This window comes from Hyperolius riggenbachi, chromosome 5, assembly GCF_040937935.1.
Source record: "Hyperolius riggenbachi isolate aHypRig1 chromosome 5, aHypRig1.pri, whole genome shotgun sequence".
In the NCBI taxonomy this organism is placed as follows: Eukaryota; Metazoa; Chordata; class Amphibia; order Anura; family Hyperoliidae; genus Hyperolius; species Hyperolius riggenbachi.
Genome location: NC_090650.1, coordinates 371,243,868 through 371,268,846, shown reverse-complemented (window position 1 = coordinate 371,268,846; position 24,979 = coordinate 371,243,868). Strand labels below are relative to the sequence as shown.

The window sequence follows — 24,979 nt, the reverse complement described above, 5'->3', positions numbered from 1 at the left end:
GAGAATCGCGGTGGCGAGGGAGCCAACAGCCTAAAGGGGGCTGGAGGAGGCACCAAGGTATGTATTTTTAAAATCGCTAATCAATCGCAAAACGCTCAGAAAAGAGCTTCTAGTGTGAATGGGCCCTAAATGTGTTTTGGGGTTTTGTCTCAGGTAAAAGTTAAAGCAAAAAATTCTACCATATGTGCAGTATGTGAAGGGTTTTGATCGATTGGACACTTTTGTGCAAGCACTGATGTCTGTCTATTAAAGCTTTACAATCCTGGACTACCATTTCTTATGGGTTGTACAGGTAGTGCCCGGTTAACGAATGAGATGGGGAGTGTAGGTTCATTTATAACCTGAATCTGCCCATAAATCGAAACACTGTGCCATTCGTGTCCCGTTTCCACTCTGTGCCTTCAGTGTCCCCCCATACCCCCCCCCCCCCCCAAGTGCCTTCACTGTCACCTCTGTCCCCCTGCGCCCTAAAAAAAAAAATCACATTTTCAGGTTGTTCATATCAGCAGGTCGTTTGGAAGTCAGGTGTTCGTTGGGGAATACATGTAATGTGTTCTCAGGGAGAGGGGGGGGGGGTATTTGATCATTTGGCTTTAGTACAGTCTATGTGGTAGTAGGAAGTAAAGTTGTTGTATTTATTTGATTGTGCTTCCTGTCCTGTTTGTTTGTCACTGTTGTTTTTTTTAGCTCTTACAACTAGCATGAGTGCATATTGCATTGGGTCTCTTGTCTTTGAACCTAGTAGGCTTGCTGCTGTAAAGAGACATTTTCACTTTTGACGTTATTACATTAAATTCAAAAAACATTTTTTTTCCCTCTTGACTACAATTGGATAGTTGATAAAATAATGAAAGGGTAAATGGCTATCTTTTATGGCTTCAGGAAGCTACTGAAATCCCAGTCTCCCGCTCTCTGAAAAGTCTGCCTATCGTAAACTATTAAAGTGAGTGGTGCAGAAAATCGGATGGAGCCATTACCAGTGCATATGTTTTATACTGTCCTATAAAGATCTTGTGATGTCCACATCTCAAGAAGGTCAGGGAATAAAAGTGTCCTTTATAACAAGGCGGAGATTAGAGGCTATTGGTAAACCAGAGGCAACCCAAAAGTGTGACGTTCCAGCACTCACTTCAGATGCAAGCTTATAGTTAAGAGATGCATCACAAATTGCACCTTTTTTTTGCTCGTAAAGGCCTCTTACCAACATCCACGTTTTTGCTATGTATTTCGCATCGACATTGAAGTGCATAGACTGCGCTGTCTGGTGTCCACATCCATGTGTTTCAATCACCGTGGATTTGCGTTGCATGGTTGTTAACAAATTCCCGCAAACATGGCGATTATAAATGAATGGAAATTGCAACTGCATCGGCCAAAATTGCAACACAAGTGCTGTGTGATACGACAGCACTTGCATTTCCTGCAGTGTGAATATGTGGCAGGGGCCTGAGTGTTTGCAGCCTGTGATGTGCCACCTATTTGCAGTATTATCAGTTTGGACATTTTTTATGATAATGCTGTTTGTTTTCATGCTACATAGACATGCAATAAAAATGCTGAACAGTTGTGTGGCGGTTGGGATAAATGGCTTTTACTGATGGCTGTTCTGTAAACCAGCAGTTTTGTTTGCACAGTTGGCATCATAAAGGGATTAATTGCAGTAATCCACATTCTATTTCAATGTAAGGAGTCCACACCATGTGTTGTGCATGTGTGATGTTACTGATGACGGGCAAATACCTCTAGCTGCCTTTCACCAAATCTACATTGCAGACATTGTTTTTCTTTACCACAAACCTATGACCGATTCAGGATATGGCTAATATATGCTGTAATCCTAAACTATTTTAAAGCACTAATTAAGCCTCACGTTTTTCATTTTTAATGCATGGTAGTAAATATGTAATCATTAGCAACACACAAGGTTTTTGCATTGCACATACTGTATGCAATAATTTTTTTTAAAATACTTAGCTGGCTCAGTCCTCTGGTTACATTTCCTGTTGAGATGACAACAGTACAAATTTATTGGACAGTCAGATGTGCAAACTCCTTCCTCATCCTATCATTACACAGTGGGATAGTCAGGAAGCACGGTAGCTGATGGGGCACTACTACTCAGTCTTTATCTGTGTGCACAGATCCCCTCTTCTCTCTGTAGAGTTATCTCCCTTCCCACAATCTCCCCAGTGGCTTTTTTTTTTTTTAAGGGGAACTGAAGAGAGAGGTATATGGAGGCTGTCATGTTTATTTCCTTTTAATCAATACCAGTTGCCTGGCAGCCCTGCTGGTCTATTTCTCTGCAGTAGTATCTGATTAAAACCAGAAACAAGCATGCAGCTAGTCTTGTCAGATCAGACTTATAAGTCTGAACCACTGAAACACCTGGTCTGCTGCATGCTTGTTCAGGGGCTATGGCTAATAGTATTAGAGGCAGAGGATCAGCAGGGCTGCCAGGCAACTGGTATTGTCTAAAAGGAAATAAACATGACAGCCTCCATATACCTCTCTCTTCAGTTCCCCTTTAAGGGTTAAAGTGGACCTGAACTCTTGCACAAGACAGAAGAAAAATATAGAGAAATGCACCCTGTATGTATTTAGAGAGTTTAGCTTGTCTAATTCCTCTTCATCTGTGATTAATCACAAGTGTAATTTGATCTTTCCAATGTTTCACCTGACTGCTATGGCAGATAAGCCAGGTAATCTCATTTGAAAGCACAGGATGTTAATATGTCTGCTTCCATGAAAGCAGCAAGTAGAAACACTGGAGATTTATTTTAGGATTTGTATCAGTTGTAACAAAGAAATGTTTCTCTTTAAAGAGGAACTGTCGCAAAAATCTTAAAATTTAAAACACATACAAATAAAAAGTACATTTCTCCCAGAGTAAAATAAGCCATAAATTAATTTTCTCCTATGTTGCTGTCACTTGCAGTAAGTAGTAGAAATCTGACATTACGGACAGATTTTGGACTACCCCCATCTTCTCATAGGGGGGTTTTCAGGGTTTTCTTTATTTATAAAAGCACTTAGTGAATGGCAGTTGCTCTGTCCATCTGCCAAAATGGTGTGCAACGAGCAGGGAGCCTGGCCAGCATCTTTATATAAATCTTTTTCAGGAAATGTCTTTATAAAGAATAAAGACCATGCTGAGAATCCCCTATGGAGAGATGGACTAGCCCAAAACCTGTCGGTAATGTCAGATTTCTATTACCTACTGTAAGTGACAGCAACATAGGAGAAAAGTAATTTATGGCTCATTTTACTCTGGGAGAAATGTACTTCTTATTTGTATGTGTTTTTAAATTCTAAGATTTTTGTGAAACTTTCTCTTTAAGGCTGTATTCACAGCGGGATGTTGCGTTTTAACGCAATGGTAAAGTCGCAACGTGTCTGTGTTGAGAGGTAACGCACTGCAAGCAGTGAGTTACCGCAACGCAACATTTTTTAACGCGACTTTAACGTCGCACTGTGAATGGCCCATAGGATTAGCATTGCAGTGTGGTAGCCTGCGTTATAAGACTTTATAACGTGCGACCATAACGTCCCACTGTGAATGCGACCTAAAAGGCTTTCGCATATCTTTTAGAGCAGAGAGATAGAGAGTGATAAATTGCTTCTTATTGCAGGCAAAGGTATGGCTTTTATAAACACCTGAGGAAGGGTGTAGGAAGAGTTATGTTCTTTATTACAAACGGAATAAGGAAGAGCTTAAACTGCAGTGCTGGCCGCAGAGAGTTCATCTATCTTGGCACACAGGATTGTGGGCTAGATCAGGTGATCTGCCCTGTGCTATCGAAGCTCAAGAACCAGCCACCAAATTCTTTAAAAAGGAGCTGTCAGACATACTATTTCAGAAAAAATAAAACAGAAGTAAAATACTTGCTCTACTTTCATGACATAAGTATTGCACTGTCCACGTTTTGATTTTAGTGATTTTTGTACAGTAAAAAAGAGAAAATCCTTCTTAGTGTTTCCCATTTTAAGTGTTGCTATTTTGAAGCCAATCCTGGTTTCATTTCCTCCCTTACTCTCCTCTGCCTGATTGTGTATGCATTGCCCGCCCTTCACTATAGAAAGTGCATCGTCTCAGCATGAGAAATATTGGCCAATCAGAGAGGAACAGAGGTGTGGGAAAAGAAAACAGGAGGGAAAGAGGCTTCAGCCATTAGTTAAAGTGAGTGTTTACCAATTTAAAAATAAAAAGTCAAATACTCACCTAAGGAGAGGGAAGGCTCGGTCCTAATGAGCCTTCCCGGTGCCCGGTCCCGCGCAGGATCCCCCGTGGCAGTATTCGACCAGTTCGGTCAAATACTGCCACTTCCGCATGCCGAAGGGAGCTTTCGGAAGCCTTCGGGAAAACTCGGGCTCCCGAAGACGGGCCGCTCCTTACTACGCATGCGCGAGTGCCCTCTATGACGCACTCGCGCGTGCGTAGTATGGAGCGGCCCGTCTTCGGGAGCCCGAGTGCTCCCGAAGACCTCCGAAGTCCCTGCGGCGGCGGACGCGAACGGAGGAGCCAGCGCAGCACCGAAGGCACCGGGAGAGGAGAGGGAAGGCTCATTAGGACCGAGCCTTCCCTCTCCTTAGGTGAGTATCCAACTTTTTTATTTTTAAACTAGTACCCATTGGCTTTAAGTCTGAGGGGAAATAGAGAAGCAAAAAAGGACAACCCAGCATGCCCTGCTACTTCCTTTTTGTGTACCAAATTTTGTGTGTACCAAAAAAGTCTGGTAAACTGGAGAATGATCATTTATCAACAAGAAAATTAAGTGATTCTAGCTTTTGGATTGCCTGGTCAGCATCCTTATTACTTGTTTTCCCAGATAAAAATAAATAATTGATTTTCGATTGTATGCCCAACAGTTACACTTTAAAGGACTTCTGAACTGAGAGGGATATAGAAACTGCCATATTTATCTACTTTTAAACAATGCATATTGCCTGTCTGTCCTGCTGATTCCCTACCTCTGATACTTTTAGCCGTAGACCCTGAACAAGTATTCAGATTAGGTGCTCTGACTAAATTAGCTGCATGCTTGTTTCAGGTGTGTGATTCAGACATTACTAGAGCCAAAGAGATCAGCAGAACTGGTGGGCAGCTTGTGGTGTTGAAAAGAAAATAAATATGGCAGCCTCCATAGCCCTCTCACTTCAGGTGTCCTTTAAATACATTTATTGCGGAAAAAAAAGCAGTAGTGCAGTGCAAAAATATGATGTGCATTGCTAATTAATGCAGGTTTACTATCATCTGTATATATTAAAAAAAAATAATAATTGGAAAGCAGAAGTAAAAGTATTTTCAACAACTTAAACAAGTGTTACGGAAGGGGAAGGGAGGACCCATTAATTTAATAGAACATTTGACTGGTCAGCACTGAAATCCTGGGACATTTCCAGGGACAAATCTACCAGAGCAGGGGGTGTCTACAAACTTGCTGCTTGAAGCACAGGTTTTCCAGAATCTAAAGGCTTGTACACCTGCAACTTTTCCGACCAACTATCATCCAAACTTGGTCTGTTGGGTGTGTGTACACATGGCAAATGACTAGACGAGTGCCTGACAATAGGAGGTTTGCCTGATCCACCTGGCGGATCAACTCACAGTGTGCAGTTGGCCACGTCGGTACAAGTAATGTTAATGACTTGTACTTGTTTTAAATGTGACCATATCGTGCAGTCCCTCGTTTGCTTGCGTGCAAAGTATGCAAATGAGTTGGTCATTTAGTTGGGTTGTGCAAGGAAAATACAAGTGTTGCAATTGCTTGGTCATGTCCTCAGGTTGGTTGTGCGCTTTTGTTGGATGTGTGTACAGTCTCAAAACCTTGAAAGGATGTTAATTAACTTCAGGCACCCTGTCTTTAAATTACTTATTCAATGGTTGTGTCCTGCTAGACAGAGACCTGCTGGCAAACCTCCCAATCTTTTATTCCCTGTTTTGTTACCTATTGTTCTCTGATGGCTAATTTGATTATTGTTTGTGTCTACCTGTTGGTGTTCCCTGGTGAATAGCCAATTTGATTACTGTGTGTCTTTACCCATTGTGAAATGTCCTCAGGGTGAATAGATCTGAGCTTTGATCAGTTCCTTTATGCTGGGAATACACGGTGCGTCTCCACGGCTCGATTATGTCACTCGATCTATTCCCCGCGGGCGATTCTCTTATCTTCTGCTCGTTTTCCTTAACTTTTCCATTGTCCTCTATGCTGTATTGAGCGCGGAATCAATCGGGTGGGTGATCAGACATGTCGGAAATTATCAATCGAGCTATCTAAATGGCTCAATCGTGTATTCCCAGCATTACATGAAATTCCAGAAGTGAACCGGAGGTGGGGCCCGGAGCATTGGTGAGTGGCTGCGCGGGCGCAGGATGTCTGCGGAGGACATGGAAATAGAGCAGAAAAACGATCAACCAGTAAATCTGCCAAAAAAAACCTCATTCCCAGCATAACTGTGAAAGTGGACCTGAACTCAGAACTTCCTCTCTGCTCTAAAAGATACACAACAGCATAATAACCTTTAAACAAAGAACATTTCTTTGTTACAGCTGATAGAAATCCTAAAATCTGCAGTGTGTTTACTTCCTGATTCATGGAAGCAGACTTATTGTCAAGAGCCTGTGCTTTCAAATGGCCTTATCTGCCATCTCTGCCATGGCAGTTATGTGACACAGGGGAGATATCAGAATACAACGTGTGATTAGACACAAATGAGTGGGAATTAAACATACTTAACTCTCTAAATACATTCAGGGTGCTCTCTCTCTTCCGTATGTCCTGTGCAAGAGTTTAGGTCCACCTGAAGAACTTGTATCTTTCTAACTTCTTGCCGACCGCTCCACACCAATTAGCGTGAACGCGGCGGCAGCCCCAGGACTGCTCCACAGCCTTCTATGAGGCTAGCAGAAGAGCACGCGCACATCTCCGCTTGGAAGGCGATCGCCGCTGGGAGACTGTTAGAAGGCGACACCGCCGTCTAATATACCTGTACTGCGATGCAATCTAAAGCAGCGCTGTACTGGGGACAGCGCTGTGTGACACAGATGTCCCCCTAGGGGACACAGAAGCGATTGGCGGTAATAGGCTAATGCCTATCACGGCCGATCGCAGTGATAGGCTGACTGGGGGAGGGAGGGAAAATAAAAAAATACACATTTTTATTAAAAAAAATAATTAAAATATTTGTAAAAAATAAACATGGGGGTAGCGATCAGACCCCACCAACAGAAAGCTCTGGGGGGGATCACTTGTGTGCTGAGTTGTGCGGCCCTGCAGCGAGCCCTTAAAGGTGCAGTGGCCAATTTATGAAACATGACCTGGTCTTTAGGGGGGTCTAACACTGCGGTCCTTGGGTGCTTATAGTTAGTAATAAATTGAGCATACACTTTTTAGTTTCCTCTGAAACTGGCATCTAAATGAAGTACTGTAGGTTGTCCCTTGTAACTGGTGATTGTGCCAGAAATCCATTAGAACATAAGAGTTGCCTCCACCACAGCCCCTCCAGTGGGAAACTCAGTGGAGATTCTGATGACCCAAACAGTATTTAGAGCTAGTTCACACTAGGTGATTTTTTTCAGCGATTTTGCTGATTACTGGCGATCAGCAAAATGCTGCTGCTATTGCAAGTCAATAGTAGTGTTCACACTGTAGCGATCGCCAGTGATTAGTGATTAGCTGATGGTGCATGCAGCATTTTTGGAGCGATTGCATTTCAATGTTATAGACCAAGACAAGACAAATAACATTTATATTGCGCTTTTCTCCTTGCGGACTCAAAGCGCCAGAGCAGCAGCCACTAGGGCGCGCTCTTTTGGCAGTAGCAGTGTAAGGGAGACTTGCCAAAGGTCTCCTACTGAATTAGTGCTGGCTTACTGAACAGGCAGAGCCGAGATTCGAACCCTGGTCTCCTGTGTCAGAGACAGAGCCCTTAACCATTACACCATCAGAAACCTAAAACGCAATCGCTCCTAAATCGCTTTCTGTACAGTGAAAAAACAGCTTTCTGCTAATCACCAGCGATCAGCAAAACGCTACCAAAGCGCCCAGTGTGAACCTTGCCCTTGGGGTCAAACAAAGCTTTGAGGAGTTCAGGGCTTCCCTCACCCTCTTCTTGTCTCTTTAATGTTGAAAGCCAGGCTCTGAAGTTCCCAGACTGTAAAACCCTGTAAGCTTTACATATATATATATATAAAAAAAAAAAAAAAGCGGCTACACTTGTAGCTATAGATCACAATTGCGTATTGTTATGGGCTCCCATCCACTCATTTAGACAAACCTCTGGCTGCTATGCTGTTTGTGAAGGTGTTCCTTTTCAGCAGAGTTCCAGGTATTTTCCCAGCTGCAGTCACAAGTTCTGTTATGCTAGCTGCAGTACAGAGACAGGTTATCTTTGCGCTTCTGCCAACATTAACAGGTGACATAACAAGGGGGTCACCTTTTATAAAATTGTTTACATTACTCTTAAATTTTGAATTAAAAAAAGTCTAATATATTAAAATTAGTGTAAGGTGTGCCCAGGTTGTTTTGTTTACGTAGTTGGCTGTTCCAGTATTAGTAACATGACTAATGTTTTTGTTGGCATCGTGTGTGACAAGTCACCAGGGTTTGTATAGCTGGCAGCACAGGCAGTCTTGTGGACCCATTGAGCATGGGCAGATGGGAGAATATTTTATCACATGATGTTTCTGGGCACAGCTTGTACACAGTATCTGCTGTAATCGGTGGGAGCCTGAGGATAGAAGTCAGTTTCTATGCAGCGATTTATTTCTCGGCTGTTTTTCGAGGTTGTCTAATACTCTAATGTAATCCTAAAATATGAGTTTTTTGTTTTTCTGCACCTTATCCGGAGTGAGTTATCCCATTACTTCCTTTTTATCTCCTGTTATGTTGCATTGCTATTGAGAACCCCAACAACGCTTGTCGACGGCTCGTGTGTGCGCACATGAGCACAGACCCGCTTGGATTTCAGAGCAAAATGCAGAGCCTGATCAGGGCCATGCTACTGTGCATGCATGAGCTGTCTGTGCCTGTGCAGAAGCACGGACCCTATAGGGCTAATTTTTTTCCACTAAAGCCCAAGCGGGTCCATGCTGCAGCACATGGACATTTCAGCCGTGCTTTCAGTGATCCCGCTTGTGAGCAACTTGGCGGAGGAAGACTGGAAGCTGATTGAGAATCCAGAGGCTTTCCCATACTGAAGTAATTATCTCATTTTTCTACCACTGCAACTCACCGGTTCACTTTAAAATTGAACCTCAAGTAAAAATAAACTTATGAGATAATGAAATGTATTTGTAGCATGCATGATAAATAGAACATTGGTAGTATAGAAAAGTCATATTTTATTTTTAGTTGTGTAACTTTATTTTTACGAGTGCATCAGACTGTCACAGCTGCTTTTCAGAATCCACACAGCTTTGTTTAGCTGAAAAGGATACAGAACTAATGAGCCTTTCAAATTTCCTGCAGTAAAACCTCATTAAAATCCTTATCTCATGGTTTCTCAGCTATTGTGGCTTCTATTCACTGTTCAGGAAACTGGACTGAATTGTACAAGCTGTTTTGCTTAACTCATGTCTGTTTTTTTGTTTGTTTGTTTTGAATCTCCTGCTGTACTGGAAAACAGAAAGGGTCTTCTGATTTCTTACTGGGGATAGTACTTTCTGTTTATATGTTTATCTCATCAGATCACATCACTTCAGGTATGCGGAAACGCAATACGGAAAGATGATTCATTTTTGTTCTATTTTCACAATACACTGTTTACTTTAAGATTGTAGCTTAATATTGTTACATCTAAGTATAACTTTCAACTAGGAAGCTTATTATTTCAGTCATTTTTCATAGTTGTGATTTTTGGAAGAGTCCAGTATTTGACATTCTTTTCTATATGATCTTTTTCCCACTAGATTCTGCATTCTTGAGCAGCCAGAATGCTTTGTTAGATGGGTGGTGTCTTCTGGCACAGTCTAGCAGCTGAGAACGAGCCGGAAAAAATGGCAACCCCTTTTGTACCTGTGCCGATGCCAATAGGAAATTCCTCCGCGGGAAATATGACAACTAGAAGCCAAAGGAGCTCCTCACTAGGAAGCAGCTCAACCAGTTCAAACTCTTCAAAGGAGCCTCAAGAAGATGCCAATTCCAGAGGGCGGAAGAAGCTAAGCGCACCGGACCAACTAAGCTGCACGTCTTCCTCTGTGTGCAGCAGCCCTCTCGTTAGGACTAAGTTTGACTCCTCAGTAGAGTATAATACGCGACCGGCTACACATGAACATACACCTGCTTCAGTGGATCTGGAAGAGAGGCCTTCAACCCCAACCATTCTGGGATATGAAGTTATGGAAGAGCGAGCAAAGTTTACAGTGAGTTTTTATTTACATTTTTTGGAGGGGGTGGGGAATATGAAACAAAGTACTGGAAACTCTACCCGGTTTACTATACAATTAATTTGGGGGGGTAATTATGGATCGCATGCTGCTGTTTTCTACCGCACACATCCACTTCCCCATAGCCACCAACGAGAAGCCGCTTGACTCCGCATCCGGATATCTGGCCAGCGGCCGAAGAACCTACGGGGGATGCGAGGCATCATAAACGCTAGTGGAAACAGGCCCTCAAAGGTTATTATGCAGTTGCTTATCTTTTACAGCGGAGAGGAAGATCTGGGTTTAGGTCAGCTTTAACCACTTCACCACTGAGGGGTTTTACCCCTTGAGCACCAGAGCAATTTTCACCTTTCAGCGCTCCTTCCATTCATTCGTCTATAACTTTATTACTTATCGCAATGAAATTGACTATATCTTGTTTTTTTCGCCACCAATTAGGCTTTCTTTAGGTGGGACATTATGGCAAAAAATGTTATTCTAAATGCGTTTTAATGGGAAAAAAGGAAAAAATGTGGGGAAAAAAATCATTATTTTTCAGTTTTCGGCCATTAACCTCCTTAGCGGTAACCCCGTTCTGGACACTGGGTAAGCCGCGCAGGAGGATTTCTCAGGCCCTGCTGGGCCTAACTGCATAATTTTGTTTTTATACACGCAGCTAGCACTTTGCTAGCTGCGTGTTACTTACGATCGCCGCCGCCCCGCGCCGGTTCGCCGCTACCCGCCACATCAGAGGGTGCCTGCCCCCCCTCCCCCGAGACCCGTGCGCTGCCTGGCCAATCAGTGCCAGGCAGCGCTGAGGGGTGGATTGGGACTCCCTCTGACGTCACGACGTCGGTGACGTCATCGCGCGTGTCGCCATGGTGATGGATGAAGGCCTCATGGAAATGCCGTTAAGAACGGGATTTCTGGATGGGCATACGCGGCGGCGGCGATCGGCGCGTACGGGGGGATGCCGCAGGGAGGGGGGAAGCATGTAGCTAGCGCTAGGCTAGCTACATGCTAAAAAAAAAAACTTAAAACCCTGGCTGCGGGAATCATACCGCCAGGGAGGTTAAATAATGCATGCTACTGTAATTAAAATCCATGAAATGTATTTGCAGATTTGTCCCGGTTATTACACCGTTTAAATTATGTCCCTATCACAATGTTGGGCGCCAATATTTTATTTGGAAATAAAGGTGCATTTTTTTTCAGTTTTGCGTCCATCCCTAATTACAAGCCCATAGTTTATTAAGTAACAGTGTTATACCCTCTTGACATAAATATTTAAAGAGTTCAGTCCCTAAGGTAACTATTTATGTATTTTTTTTTTTTTTATTGTAATTTTTTTTTTTATTACAAAAAAATAAATAAAAAAAAATTGGGGAGTGTGGAAGGTAATGAGTTAATTTATAGTGTAAAACAATGTATTTGTATATGAAAAACGCTTTTGGGTGTGTGTAGTTTTACTATTTGGCCACTAGATGGCCACAGTACTTTTTTTGTTTATGCGACCTGTAAGCGTCGGAAGGACGCTTACAGGAAGTTCAATGAGGCTGGGAAACTTTGTTTTTTTTGTTTTTTGTTTTTTTTTTCACAATGATCGCTGCTTCTCATAGAAGCAGCCGATCATTGCTGGGGGGGCTTAGATCAATGAACGGGAACGTTTTTCCCGTTTATTGATCTCCGGGTGAGCAGCCGGCAGCGTGCACGGGTAGTGGCGGGAGGTGCGGATATTTACGCCCCTGGTGGGGAAGGGGGTGGAAAAAGGGGCGTAGATATCCACACCTGCGGTGGTAAAGAGGTTAGTCAATGGGGCCCCGATTAATTAATTTAAAAACAAAAAAAGTCAGCTACTTGGAGAGGGAAGGCTCAGGGTCCTAATTAGCCTCCCCTCTCCTGGTGCCCTCATCGCAGCGGCAGCTCCTCCGTTCAAATCCACCACTGCGGGGGACTTCGGAAGTCTTCGGAAGCCTAAGTCCTCTCGAAGACAGGCGGCTTCATGCTGCACATACGTGAGAGAGGGCGCTCGCATGTGCGCAGTCTGGAGAGGCCCATCTTTGAGAGCACTCTGGCTCCCGAAGACTGCCGAAGCCTCCCTTTGGCAGCGGAAATAGCAGTATTTGACCAATTTAGTCAAATACTGCTACGGGGGAGCCAGCGCTGGAACGGGCACTGGGAGAAGAGTGAAGGCTCATTAGGACTCTGAGCCTACTCTCTTCTTAGCAAAGTATCTGGCTTTTTTTTTTTTTTTTTTTTATCAATTGGTTCCCATTGACTTTAAGCACTGACAGTAGTTTCCACACAACTCCTGTGGTTTGGTAAGGGAATAACGTGTCCTAGCTGACTGTATCTATCTTTGAGTATTTATTACTTGAAGTCTACCTTGCAGAGAAATTCTAATAGGGCTAAGGGTTACCTTTTTTCTGTTCTCATTCTCCCTTCAGTAAGGTTATTGCATTGATTAGGATTTGTGTAATCATTAGCTCAAGCCATAGAGACATGTCAGTTGTGTCTGAGCACTAAGCAGCATCTAATGCTGGGAATACACCATACGTTTTTTCAGGAGATAGATGGCTCGATAGATAATTTCCGACATGTCCGATCTTATTTTCGTTTTTCTGTTCGATTTCGCATAGAAGTTAATGGAAATAGATAAGAAAAGATAAGGGACTCGAGCAGAAAAACGAATCGAAAATCGATCGGACGGAAAATCGAAAAACACATTGGGCTCTATTCATAAAAAATTTGCGGGAAAAAATATCTTGGAGGGAAAACACAGCATCGATATTTTAGACTTTTGTGTGCTAATTCATAAAAAAAAAGATTACAGTTGCAATAAAAGGTCGGGGAATTCCCGAACTAAACTAGTGGTGCTGTCTGAATTGATACATTTTCTCTGTGCAGAGACAGTTACAATTGGAGGCAGCCCCAACTTCCCTTTAGGGCCCGTTTCCACTATAGCATTGCGGAATCGCCGGCGAATCCCCGCAGGCAAATCGCATGCGGGTGCGATTCCGCATGCGTTTTTTGCCGCGATTTCGCATGCGATTTCGCATAGGTAAGGCTGTATGCGAATTTAACCATGTCACTGCCTGTGTAAATTAACATTAATACCTATGCGAAATCGCGGCAAAAAACGCATGGGGAAAACGCATGCGATTTCCCTATTAAATACATTTAACGCAGGCGAGTTCTGAGGGCCCTACCCTGCAGATTTTTTCTGCACAGAAAAACGTGCGGGGAAACGCACAAGTGGAAACAGTCCCATCCACTTGTACTGACTGTGCGAATCCGCATGCGGGCAACGCATGCGGATTCGCGATAGTGGAAACGGGCCCTTAGATGTGGTGTTTTTTTTTTTTTGTTTTTTTTTAACTGCCTCTCCTTGCCCTGAATCTTCTTTGAATCTGTCTATTAAGGTGGCCATACACTGGTCGATGTGCCATTAGATCGACCAGCTGACAGATCCCTATCTGATCGAATCTGATCAGATAGGGATCGTATGGCTGCCTTTACTGCAAACAGATTGTGAATCGATTTCAGCCTGAAACCGATCACAATCTGTTCAGCTGCTCCTGCCGCCTGTCCCCCCCCCCCCCCCCCCCCCCCCCGTATACATTACCTGAGGCTGGCTCCCGGGCGTCTTCTCCGCACTGCACCGCACCGCTGTTCTTGCTCCATCCCGGCGCTTCCTGTGTTACTCCGTGACCAGGAAGTTCAAATAGAGCGCCCTCTATTTCAACTTCCTGGTCACCGGAGTGACACAGGAAGTATAAGCGTACACTGGGACATGCGGAAATGCGGTGCAGCGAGGAGAAGAGGACCCCGGAGCCAGCTTCAGGTAATGTATACATGCTCGGATCGGGCCCGAATCGTACGCCGCAAGCGACGCGCTCCTACCGCCGGGCGATCAAGGGTAATTTCCCGCACGGCGCGATCGACGGTCCGATCCGATTTCGGGAGGGAATCGGATCGGCGGGTGCGTTTAGCGCAAGCGATTGGCAGCAGATCCGATCCCAGGATCGGATCTGCTGTCGAAACGGCCGTGAATCGAGCCAGTGTATGGCCTGCTTTAGTCTTTCTAAACATCTATTTAATTGCCACAGCTTAGAAGAACTTCAAGAAATGTTACACATGCAGGCTTTCTGATGTGAACTTTATCTGAAAACAGGTTAAAAAATACAGCCTGGGTATTCCTGAAAGCCTTTTTTGTACTGCTCTCACTGCTGCTGCCTGGGAGGTCTGTCTCCATTAATTTAGCCGTTAACCTGCTGGCTTATCGCCTTTTCTAAACAGACGGTATTCTCCGTCCCAATACCGCCTGCTCTAATCTTTATTTATTGACATTTAGTGACATGTGTTGAGATAATCGCCGCACAAGGCAGTAATTTCACGCCCTGCTCAGAAATATAATTGAATCACACTTTGCTAAATTGTCGGTAAAGTCAGCTGTTTTGAGCATTACCGCATGCGGGAATGCTTTATGAATAGACCATCGTGTATTTCCAGCAAAACTCATGCTGGTCATACACATTTGTTGTATATGCGGAAAATGACTGAGTTCTCTCAGATATTGATTGCTTTCCTAATACGTGTTACACGCATTGCAAAACTCAATATTTGATCAGATTCTAGCAGATTCTCACCTAATATTGATGACGCCATAGCAACTTCTAGCTTTGTACTGCTTGGTTTTGTACAAAGCTGTGTGACCACTGATCACGAACCCTTTTGTTCCATGTAGAAATTGTTACAAATGAAAAAGTACACCAATAGTTTCAAATAAAACAAGAGGGTCTTTGGAAGCCATTGTGTCACAACTCTGGCCTACCTGATTATATGGCAGCTCAGTGCTGCCGCTCTTTAGATCTGACCCCTCTGATTATCCTGATGAGCGTTGCCTTAAAGGGCAACTAAAGGGAGAGAGATGTGGAGGCTGCCATATTTATTTACTTTTAAGCAATACCAGTTGCCTGGCTATCTCTAATTGATCCTCTGCCTCTAATACTTTTAGCCATAGCCCCTGAACAAGCATGCAGCAGATCAGAGGCTTCTGACATTATTGTCAGATTTGACAAGATTTGCTGCATGCTTGTTTCGGCTGTGATTCAGACACTATTGTAGCCAAATAGACCATCAGGATAGCCGTACAACTGTATTGTTTAAAAGGAGATAAATATGGCAGCCACCATATCACTCTCCCTTCAGTTCCCCTTTAAAGAGGTTCTGTAGGGGCTTCCTGTGGATAAAAACCGCCACTTACCTGGGGCTTCTATCAGCCCCCTGTAGCTGTTATGTCCCACGCCGTCCTCCTCCGATCACCCGTTCCCCGCCGCCGACACCGGGCATTATTCGTCTGTCATAGCCGAATAATGCGAACTCCCGTTCGCGTCATCGGAAGCTTACTGCGCAGTACGGAGGTTTCTTGTACTGCGCCTGTGCAGTAAGCTTCTGATGACGCGGGCAGGAGCGAGCAGGCCGCGCAGCCGCAGTTGGACGGCCTGCTGCGCTAGACCGGGGCCGGCGGCGAGGAACGGCGGATCGGTGGACGACGGCGTGGGACATAACAGCTGCAGGGGGCTGATAGAAGCCCCAGGTAAGTGGTGGTTTTTATCCACAGTAAGCCCCTACAGAATCCCTTTAAGGAGTGCACAGCCTTAAAGAGACTCCGTAACAAAAATTACATTCTGTTTTTTATCATCCTACAAGTTCCAAAAGCTATTCTAATGTGTTCTGGCTTACTGCAGCACGTTCTACTATCACCATCTCTGTAATAAATCAACTTATCTCTCTCTTGTCAGACTTGTCAGCCTGTCTCTGGAAGGCTGCCAAGTTCTTCAGTGTTGTGGTTCTGTGATGCATCTCCCCCCTCCTGGCCCCTCTATGTACACTGCCTGTGTATAATGATCTCTTGAGATACAAAAGGAAGGATGTATACAGCCTGCTTGTGTATGAATGTATTTTCTATATGTGGACATACTGTACATCAACCTACTTCCTGTTTTGGTGGCCATTTTGTTTGTTTATAAACAAACTTTTTAAAACTGTTTTTAACCACTTTTAATGCGGCGAGGAGCGGCGAAATTGTGACAGAGGGTAATAGATGTCCCCTAACGCACTGGTATGTTTACTTTTCTGCGATTTTAACAATACAGATTCTCTTTAAAGCTACTTACCACAACAGAAAGCAGAATGACACATTCTATATAGCAACTGTATACTTGTCTGACTGGTTGAGGAGTACAGGACATACTAATTTTAAAGACTGTTTTGAGGCTTGTTTGTTTTTGTGTCAAATCTTCCTCTTCAATAGTATAATGTAGATATAAAGACCTACAAATAAAAGTAAATGGGGATGATTCATCAAACTGCGCTGCTCCAGCAACACAAGTTAAAAAACAACTTGCGTGCGCACTATGCAGTGTGCTGCAAAGCATGCGGTCCTTAGTTATGCGCTTTGTTTACTAGGTTACGCGCGATCCTTTAACTGCCACGTGCTGTGAAGTATCGCGACCACGATACTTCACTAGCGCGGCCACTACTACATTAGTGTAGTAGCGGTCACAATACTCCACAGCACGTGGCAGTTAAAGGATCATGCATAACCTAGTAAACCACATGCACAACCAAGTGCACATAGCGCGCACAAGTGTTTTTTCAACTCAGGTAGTTGAAAGGTTTGGTTAGCACACCAGCTTCTCAATAGAGCTTTTACTCTTCGATCATGTATCAAACACCAAAGGACAATTTTTTCGGGGCCACATAGGGTCCCCTTCTTCAAAACAGCGCAGACAAGCCATATGATACACCGTGCTTACAATATATACAAACAAAGTGATCACAGTCCCGCCCATGACATAACCCCTCCCTCATCACATTACATGTAAACACACTGTAATTCTATCAGTCAACTGATGCACATAACAATCCAAGTGTAACAAAGTATCTGATTATACATAACTCATATGGATCACAGAAAACTTACTTGTGATCCATATGAGTTATGTATAATCAGATAGCGATTATTGTATGGGGCAGTTACGCTACATACTTTGTTACACTTGGATTGTTATGGACATCAGTTGACTGATAGAATTAGTGTGTTTACATGTAATGTGATGAGGGAGGGGTTATGTCATGGGCGGGACTGTGATCACTTTGTATATATTGTGTGCATGGTGTATCATGGCTTGTCTGCACTGTTCTGAAAAAGGGGACCCTATGTGGCCCCGAAACAATTGTCATTTGGTGTCACATGATTGAAGAATAAAAGCTCTATTGAGCTCTGGTGTGCTAACCAATCCTTTCAACTACTTGAAGTTCCTGGGATACTGCTTAATGTCCTTGGTTATGCACCCAAACTGATATGGCAACAAACACTTCGTTCCAGCGCAGGCGACTTGGGGGCGCAGCAGTGAGTAAATTCAGCGCCGTCAGAAGACGGAGCAGAAGTTACTTATAGAACACTATAATTCGGCCTCCAGCAATTGCTGGAAGCCGAATTATTTCATTCCCCACTATCCATGGCAGCCTGGAGGGGGAATAGTATTATTACGGGGCTGGGAACTTGTGCAGCAGCAGGATCAGCCATATACCGGCTGTATCTTGCACCCAAGTCTCCTGCGCCAATTCCTCTCGTACGCTACAGCAAGGTGTTCCTCTCCTCACCACCTAACTCTAAGTTTTGGGGGTTTTTTTACTCCTCTGCTAAAGCAGTGCAGTTTGATGAATCAAACCTATCCCTGAAATATTGCAACTAGTTCAGTCATGTGACTTGTGACCAGAGCTGTGGAATCAGTACAAAAATCATCCTACTCCGAGTCCTCATTTTATGAAATCCCCAACTCCAGGTACACAAAAATAACTCAGATTCCTTGACTCCGACTCCACAGCCCTGCTTGTGATGCTGCTCTCTGCTGTAGCTTTGAGAAAAGTCACCTGATCAGTTGGTCAGCCACAGTTGATAGACTCATGCTGCTGTTCAAATTCCATTGACAGGCACAGACTAAATCTCTGAGAATATTTCAGCCTGTAGTAATGACAATCTGAGACACAGGAAGTGGGTAGTGTCAGGTTCTCAGTCAGGTACATTAAAAGGGTTTATTTGACATTCCACTGGACGTAGAATGGAGGTAAGCATCACTATAGAAGGTAGCATTTGGTCTTGTTAGTCATTGCCAGAAAGGATAGAAGTGAAATACTTCTCATATTTAATATGGATCTTCAAGTTTTAGTCATGTGAGCCTCCACACCCAGTGGACCATTTGCACGTATACCATAATCCCTTGTGGTGCGGTCACTGCCTCCTTTCTCCAGGTCACTCAACCATGTATTTACGGGGGGGGGGGGGGGGGGATGAGAAACTAGATGTACCCATAGTCCTCCACAAGTATCTGCTGCAGTCCTTTCCTGCAACAGAGCTCCACAGAGTCCTGCCTGGAATTCTTTTAGAGTATGCTTCACTTTTTTAAATGTTAATAAAGTGGGGTTTTTTTTTTGTACTTGACAATGGTTGAGCTTAAAGGAAAGCCTTGCAAGTAAATGCACTTCATATGACTTCATGATCAAAAGTTTTTATAGAGTTGCTAGGTTACCAGTTGTGAATAGTTTGCTGTATTCTTGTTTCAGGAACACATTGCTTTATTATCTACTTCCCCCTTCTTTTCATCCTTTAAAGTGCATTTTTTGAATGTCTTTTTATAATTGTATGTTTGCTTTTAACTTGTGAGCCTAAATACAGAGCTATCAGGAAGCAGAACACGGCCAGCGGAACAGGCTGGTTATTGTTTGCTTGTGGTTCACCTGACCAGTAAGATGATTGTACCTGGCTGAACATTCACAGAGCCATCCTAGGTGCTTTCCAGGATGGACCACACTGCGGAAATATGCTTGAAGTGATTTTATAGTACACCTGACCAAAGGCAATGCTTTCTGAGGTAAGCACAGAGGTATGGGCATGCTGCATTCACATACCTCTGTGCATTGTCTATTGTTCTCCTTGTCATCTCCACCCCCAATCCCAATCCACGTTTCCCATAATCACTCCTCGAATAATTTGACTTTTTGGCTAAAGTAACATTTTCAGACTGTAATGCAGGAAATGCACGGGTCAATCTGGCGGCCGATTAGCCGCCGGATCGACCTGCTCGTCCGCGCGGATCGATTACCGTTCGTCCCCGCCGGCGCTTCCTTACCAGCGCTCTTTTCCCTGCCATTGTCCGCCGGCGGGGATCGAGCGGCCGGGAGTCGAGCGGCTTGATCAGGCCAGCTGAATATTATCAGCTGGCCAGATCAGCTGGTCGACACACGATACAGAAACGTACCGTGTATCCCCAGCATAAGAGACAGGCTTGCTGCAATGTTCCCTCCCATCACCTTCTTTTTAAGGGGAGTGAATGGCAATATCCCAGAAAGCCTGCCTCTTCCTGTCTGCACATTTTGACTTTAACCAAAATTTTTCAAGCATTGATTACTGGACTGGAGGGAGCAAAGAGAGGAATGGACAATACACAGGTATTTGGATCAAACATAAACATACATTTGTTCTTAGCTTAGGTAGCTTTACCTTAGGTCAGGTGTGCTTTAATCTTGAGTTAAAGGCCTGCACACTTTTATATCTAATTAGAGAAGAATGTGCAGAATCAATCCGCTTAATATAATGGAAAGAGGAATAGTATATAATCTAATGTCCCTAACAGTTAAATGACTTGATTCCAGCACAGTGCAGAACACATTCCTTCCTTGCATTGGGAGTAGGTGTACGGCTAAGTCCATGTATTACAAGGGAACTATTACCGTACTTCCCATAATCCCTAGCAGAAGTGTTATCTTTTGAAAGGTTCAGAGTGGACAGCGGGAGTGCATATCCCAGAGTGCATATTTCTGAGAGTGGTTTAATCGTTCATTGAAAACCATTGTGTGGGATTTGGGTCAAACTGGGAATGCTGCAAGTAGTGTCCACCAAGCTTGTTACAGATAAAACAACGTCCAGCTCTCGTGTATATGCCATCATTGCATTTTCGCTAGCATTCTTCTGATGTCAGCCTCTTACGTCTGAATTTAGATTTACTCGGTCTCCTAAGACTTTTAACCAGGTCAGTCTCTACTGTAGAGGTACGCCATCACGTTATCACAGCATCCCAGCTTCCCATAGTGACCTCTGGTAGGGGTTGTTGAGCTCTCACCCAGGGCTGTGGAGTCGGGAGTCAAGGAGTTGGAGCAGTTTTTGGGTCCCTGGAGTCAGGAGGTTTCATAAACTGAGGAGTCAAATTTGGATGATTTTTCTATCCGACTCTACAGCCCTGCTCTCACCACTGGCCATTTCCCTTTGTCACGGGAGGGGAGGCATGGCTGTTACAGCCACAAACACCCGAATCCCTCCAGTGTGTCAAGTGACAGGGAGCTTTGTCAGTGTATTGTGGCAATGTGATGGAAGGTGGGGAGTGACGTTGATGTACTGCTCGACCCCATACATACAGTAGAAAGGGACTGCAGGTCAAAATGCTTCCAGATTATTTTTTACCTTTATTTTTTTTTACAGCATTGTAGTTCACCACTAGCAGTGTGACTGATGGCCTGTACAAGTTAAGGGGACCCGCTGGCAGGGCAGTGAGGGAATGATGCACAGTGTTATACACAATGCTTTAGTCCTTAAAAGTCACTTTGATTTTGGCTTTGTGGAGCCTGTGTAGTCCAAACAGTTGCACTTATGAGGAGCACTTGTTAATCTCCAGTACAACAGAGTTTTCATTTTACTGGCCTTGCTAATTGGGGAGGAATGAGCATTGACCTCTAGTTGAGGCCTGCAGTTCTTTGGTTCGTATGGAGATGATCTCTAAGTTTCTGGTTGACTTTTCGCTGAACCCTTAGTTATTTTGGCAAGCTAGTTACCCTCAGAAAGATATATCCGTTCTTCTGTTTTCTCTATTTAGAGATAATGGTACTCTGTGGTTTTGGTCCTAAAGCTACAGAAAGGCGTTAGAACATTCTCCAGACTAGTACATTTCACATCCTTTATAGACTCTCTCGTGATGGTCACACAGGGCCTGATTTACTAAGGCTCTGTGTACAAAAGGACATTCTTCTGAAGCCTGAGTGTGATCTGCCAAATTAGTATTCTACAAATCATCTAGCGAAGTGACCATGTGGTAAATATTGAGTGATTACGTACAACACGCTAAGTGGATGTACAGATCATTGATGGGTTTAACAAGAATCTGCTGGAACATACTTGTTGCAAAAGATTTATTGCACTGCTGTTGCTTACATTTATATTATTTTAGCATTTATGACTGATCAGTCTGGGTGATGCGGTGGGATAGGTACTCTGACAGCATCACCCAAAGAATTGTGGACCAGATCTAGTTGGGTGTACAGCCTCCCCGGGGTTTCGTTAAGAGATTCCGCAAGCCAAATAGTCTTGGTGAGTGCATTGATGTCAGCCTTACCACTTCTGTTGGAAGCTGTTCCGCCGTGTGCCTCCCCCTCTATAGCAACTCATCTGTACAACACTTGACCATAAACTGTCTCCTGAGTCATTGAGCTCCAATGCCTGCTGACAACATTCTTTGTGCGTGTATGCACCCTAAGGCTCCTCCCTGCTTGGGGACATTTTATTCTCAGAATCTTCTGACCACCACAGCCATGTGGCACCTAGTAATTTGGGAGCCACCATAGACTGCAACGTTAATTGTTGCTCGAGTGGTACACTAGACTTATAACCAATAGCAGGTAATGCTGTAGGAGGGGGCAGTTAGTGTTAGGCATAGGGTAGGGGGAGGGTTAGGGCTAGGATTAGTGTTAGGGGTAGGGGGAGGGTAAGAGTTTAGTAGTAGGTAGGGAAAGGTTAGTGCGAGAGGTAGAATCACCTAGCTCCAAATATCCTTGTGCCCTTTCTTAATGTATGCCCACAAGAGGCCTCAGATTTTGCAATAGTGGCTCTGGTACCAAAGTGGAAGGAAAAGAGGATACCTGACCAACTTAGCCCATAGTCTGTGCCCTTGTGAGGCAGAAGATGCAGATTTTTTTTTTCCAGCCCAAGAGATAAACATGGGATCTATTCAAATTGGATGAGTATTGCTATTTTCTTTTTACGGTTACAGATAAACAAGGATAAGTGACCTCCATCTTAGTAAGGAGGCTTTTTTTGTCCTTTTATTATTATTATTATTATTATTATTATTATTATTATTTTTTTTTTTAGACCTTACACACTCCTAGGGGTTCCGGTTCACCATGAGCTTGCTGGGTAATCTGTAACCAATCCCCAAATGTAACAGTTACATTAAATTCAGGCCATTGGGTTTTCAAGGGGATTGTTTGAATTTTGCTTACATGTTACAGATGTCGCACAACTGTTCTTTAAGCAGATGGAGTTCATAACTTTGAGATGTGTTATTTCTTTACTTGGGTTTCCTTTGTAATATTGCATAGAAACCATTCATCGTGAAAATGTACAATAAAATCAAGTGGTGGCAAATAGATTTTCCCATTACTGTATACACACAGGAGTGGGGATTCATGTTCTGATGTAGTATCTGTTCTGCTGTGGTGAAAGAGAAAATGCTTTTATCAGAAAGGGAAAGAGACCTGATCTTTCCTCTGCTCAAGGTATTCTTGTTCATAGCTCAGCCACAGGCTGTGGTCTCTGAAGGCCAGTCAGATCAGAGCACTGAATATCCAGCCTCCCTCTAAAGGTTCATACACACCTACCAACTATCTGCCAAACTATCTGCCAAACTTGTCTTTTAAGCCCACACAACTTTTGTTGTGAAACAGCAACAAAAAAAGTATTTTGCTATTGTTCAAACAGCTGTTAAGAAGTCAATCCCACTGCTGGATTGACTTATTTTTAAGTGTTTCAACTTGTTTCACAACAGAACCTGTTTGACAATTGTGCTGCATAAAAGACTCCTGTTGATGCTGTTGAGTGTGTGAATGGGGCTTAACAGACAAGTTTGGCAGATAGTTGGATAGCTAGGTAGATGTGCATGAATCTTAATATGTACCATGCTAAACTAGAAGCTGAGGTTCTTCCAGAGTTTCTTTCTGTCACATTGTTGTCTGAGCAGCTTGGGGTTATATGTAGAATGTCATACCTTTGGTGTTTGTGTGTTTTTGTTTTAAATTTTGGCCTGTTTATTACATTGACAGGTTTACAAAGTTTTGGTTAGAAGAAGCCCAGATGAGAGTTGGGTCGTGTTCAGGAGGTACACAGATTTTTCAAGACTAAATGACAAGGTAAGGAACTTAGAAGAGGTGAACAATTTTTTATTTTTCATTAGGCTACTTACGTGCAAAACAGTGAGTGGCTCATTACAGCAGTATCGGTATTAACATATATAGGTGCATTGACCAGTGCAGTGTTCTCCCCAGGCTCTTTTAGCCGGGTGCTCCGCCCGGCTAGCTTTGGTGAGAACCCGGCTGTCATCAGATCACCTGCTACAGGCAGAGTTGAGCAGAAAAGCACTGGCCCTGCATTCTCTCATCTCACCGCACCTGGCTACTTTTTCATGGCACCCTGTTGGAACAAAAATTCTGGTTAGAACACTGCAGTGCATAAAGAATGGCTTTATCTAGATGTAACAATGGAATATTTTGTGAGGGGAAAAGCAGAAAAAGGCCAACTGTACAGAGACCAGTACCTGCAGGTTATTAGCAGTCAGGTATGACAATCGGGAAGAGAACATGTGAGTAGTGGTGTTGCTTGAATCCGGGTTTCCTTATTTGGAAAGCCAGATAATGCTGCTCAAAGCTCCTCATGCTGTCCAAACCCAGATCTCACAGCACTAATGATGAATACTTGGATAGGTAGTGATAAGTCTTGAAGATCAATTGATTTTACCACCCATTTTTTGTGAGCAAGACCCTAACACTGAGCCCCTGATCCCACGAATGCAGTTGTCTGCTTCTGTACGCATTTCAGCATCTGTAACATTTATGTGTAACTGAAAAGTGGACAACTAAAAGCGTCAGTGGGCTCAGGCCCTGAATATATTTATTTTTAGATCAGGAAAACTGTCAGTATCTCCTGATGTCAACCGTTTCTTGGGTCATCCACTTGTACCACTTAATATTCAGATTCCACTAGGAACCTGACGTAATATCGATTGTGCCACTGCTAACTTATCATTACTCCCTTCAGTACAGCAACTGAACAGATACTACTGCCCTTTGTGCTCCTGACATTGGATCCTGAGAACAGCCTTTCATGACCAATGTTCACAGTAAGGCTGGGTTCACACAGAAAGGAGTTGATTCACTAAGGATAGTGCAGCGTAATGCTGCAAGTTAGCTAGTGTTATGCGCGCTAGTGAATCAGAATGCCTTAATTCTGGCTCCCTGCACGCTACCTCTGTCACTTGACAGACAGCCTATTGGGCTAATCAGGGTATGGGGATCACGTCCTTTAGTGTGACTGGACCCGAAGGGGCTCAGGGTAGGAGGGGTTGAGCGGACCTTAAGCTACTAGCGTTCGCTATGCTGCAATACAGCAGCATAGCATGTGCAGAGTGCCCTCTCCCCTGACTGTGCCTGATTGCGCATGCTATGCTGCCACTAGCGCTCGTAGTATGCAGGGAGCCAGTATTAAGGCTTGCTGATTTACTAGCACGC

General features: G+C 43.8%; 1 protein-coding gene across 5 annotated transcripts in view; it reads left to right on the top strand.

The window, feature by feature from the left end:
* The window catches only part of SNX16 (sorting nexin 16), an 81,227-nt gene that overhangs the window by 2,015 nt on the left and 54,233 nt on the right, over positions 1-24,979 (top strand). For all 5 annotated transcript variants that reach the window (XM_068237566.1, XM_068237563.1, XM_068237567.1 and 2 more), the window contains exons 2-3: positions 9,908-10,360; positions 23,519-23,605. In XM_068237566.1, the coding sequence (XP_068093667.1) occupies positions 9,944-10,360; positions 23,519-23,605 (504 nt within the window). In that variant the 5' untranslated portion in view covers positions 9,908-9,943. The remainder of the gene's footprint in view (positions 1-9,907; positions 10,361-23,518; positions 23,606-24,979) is intronic.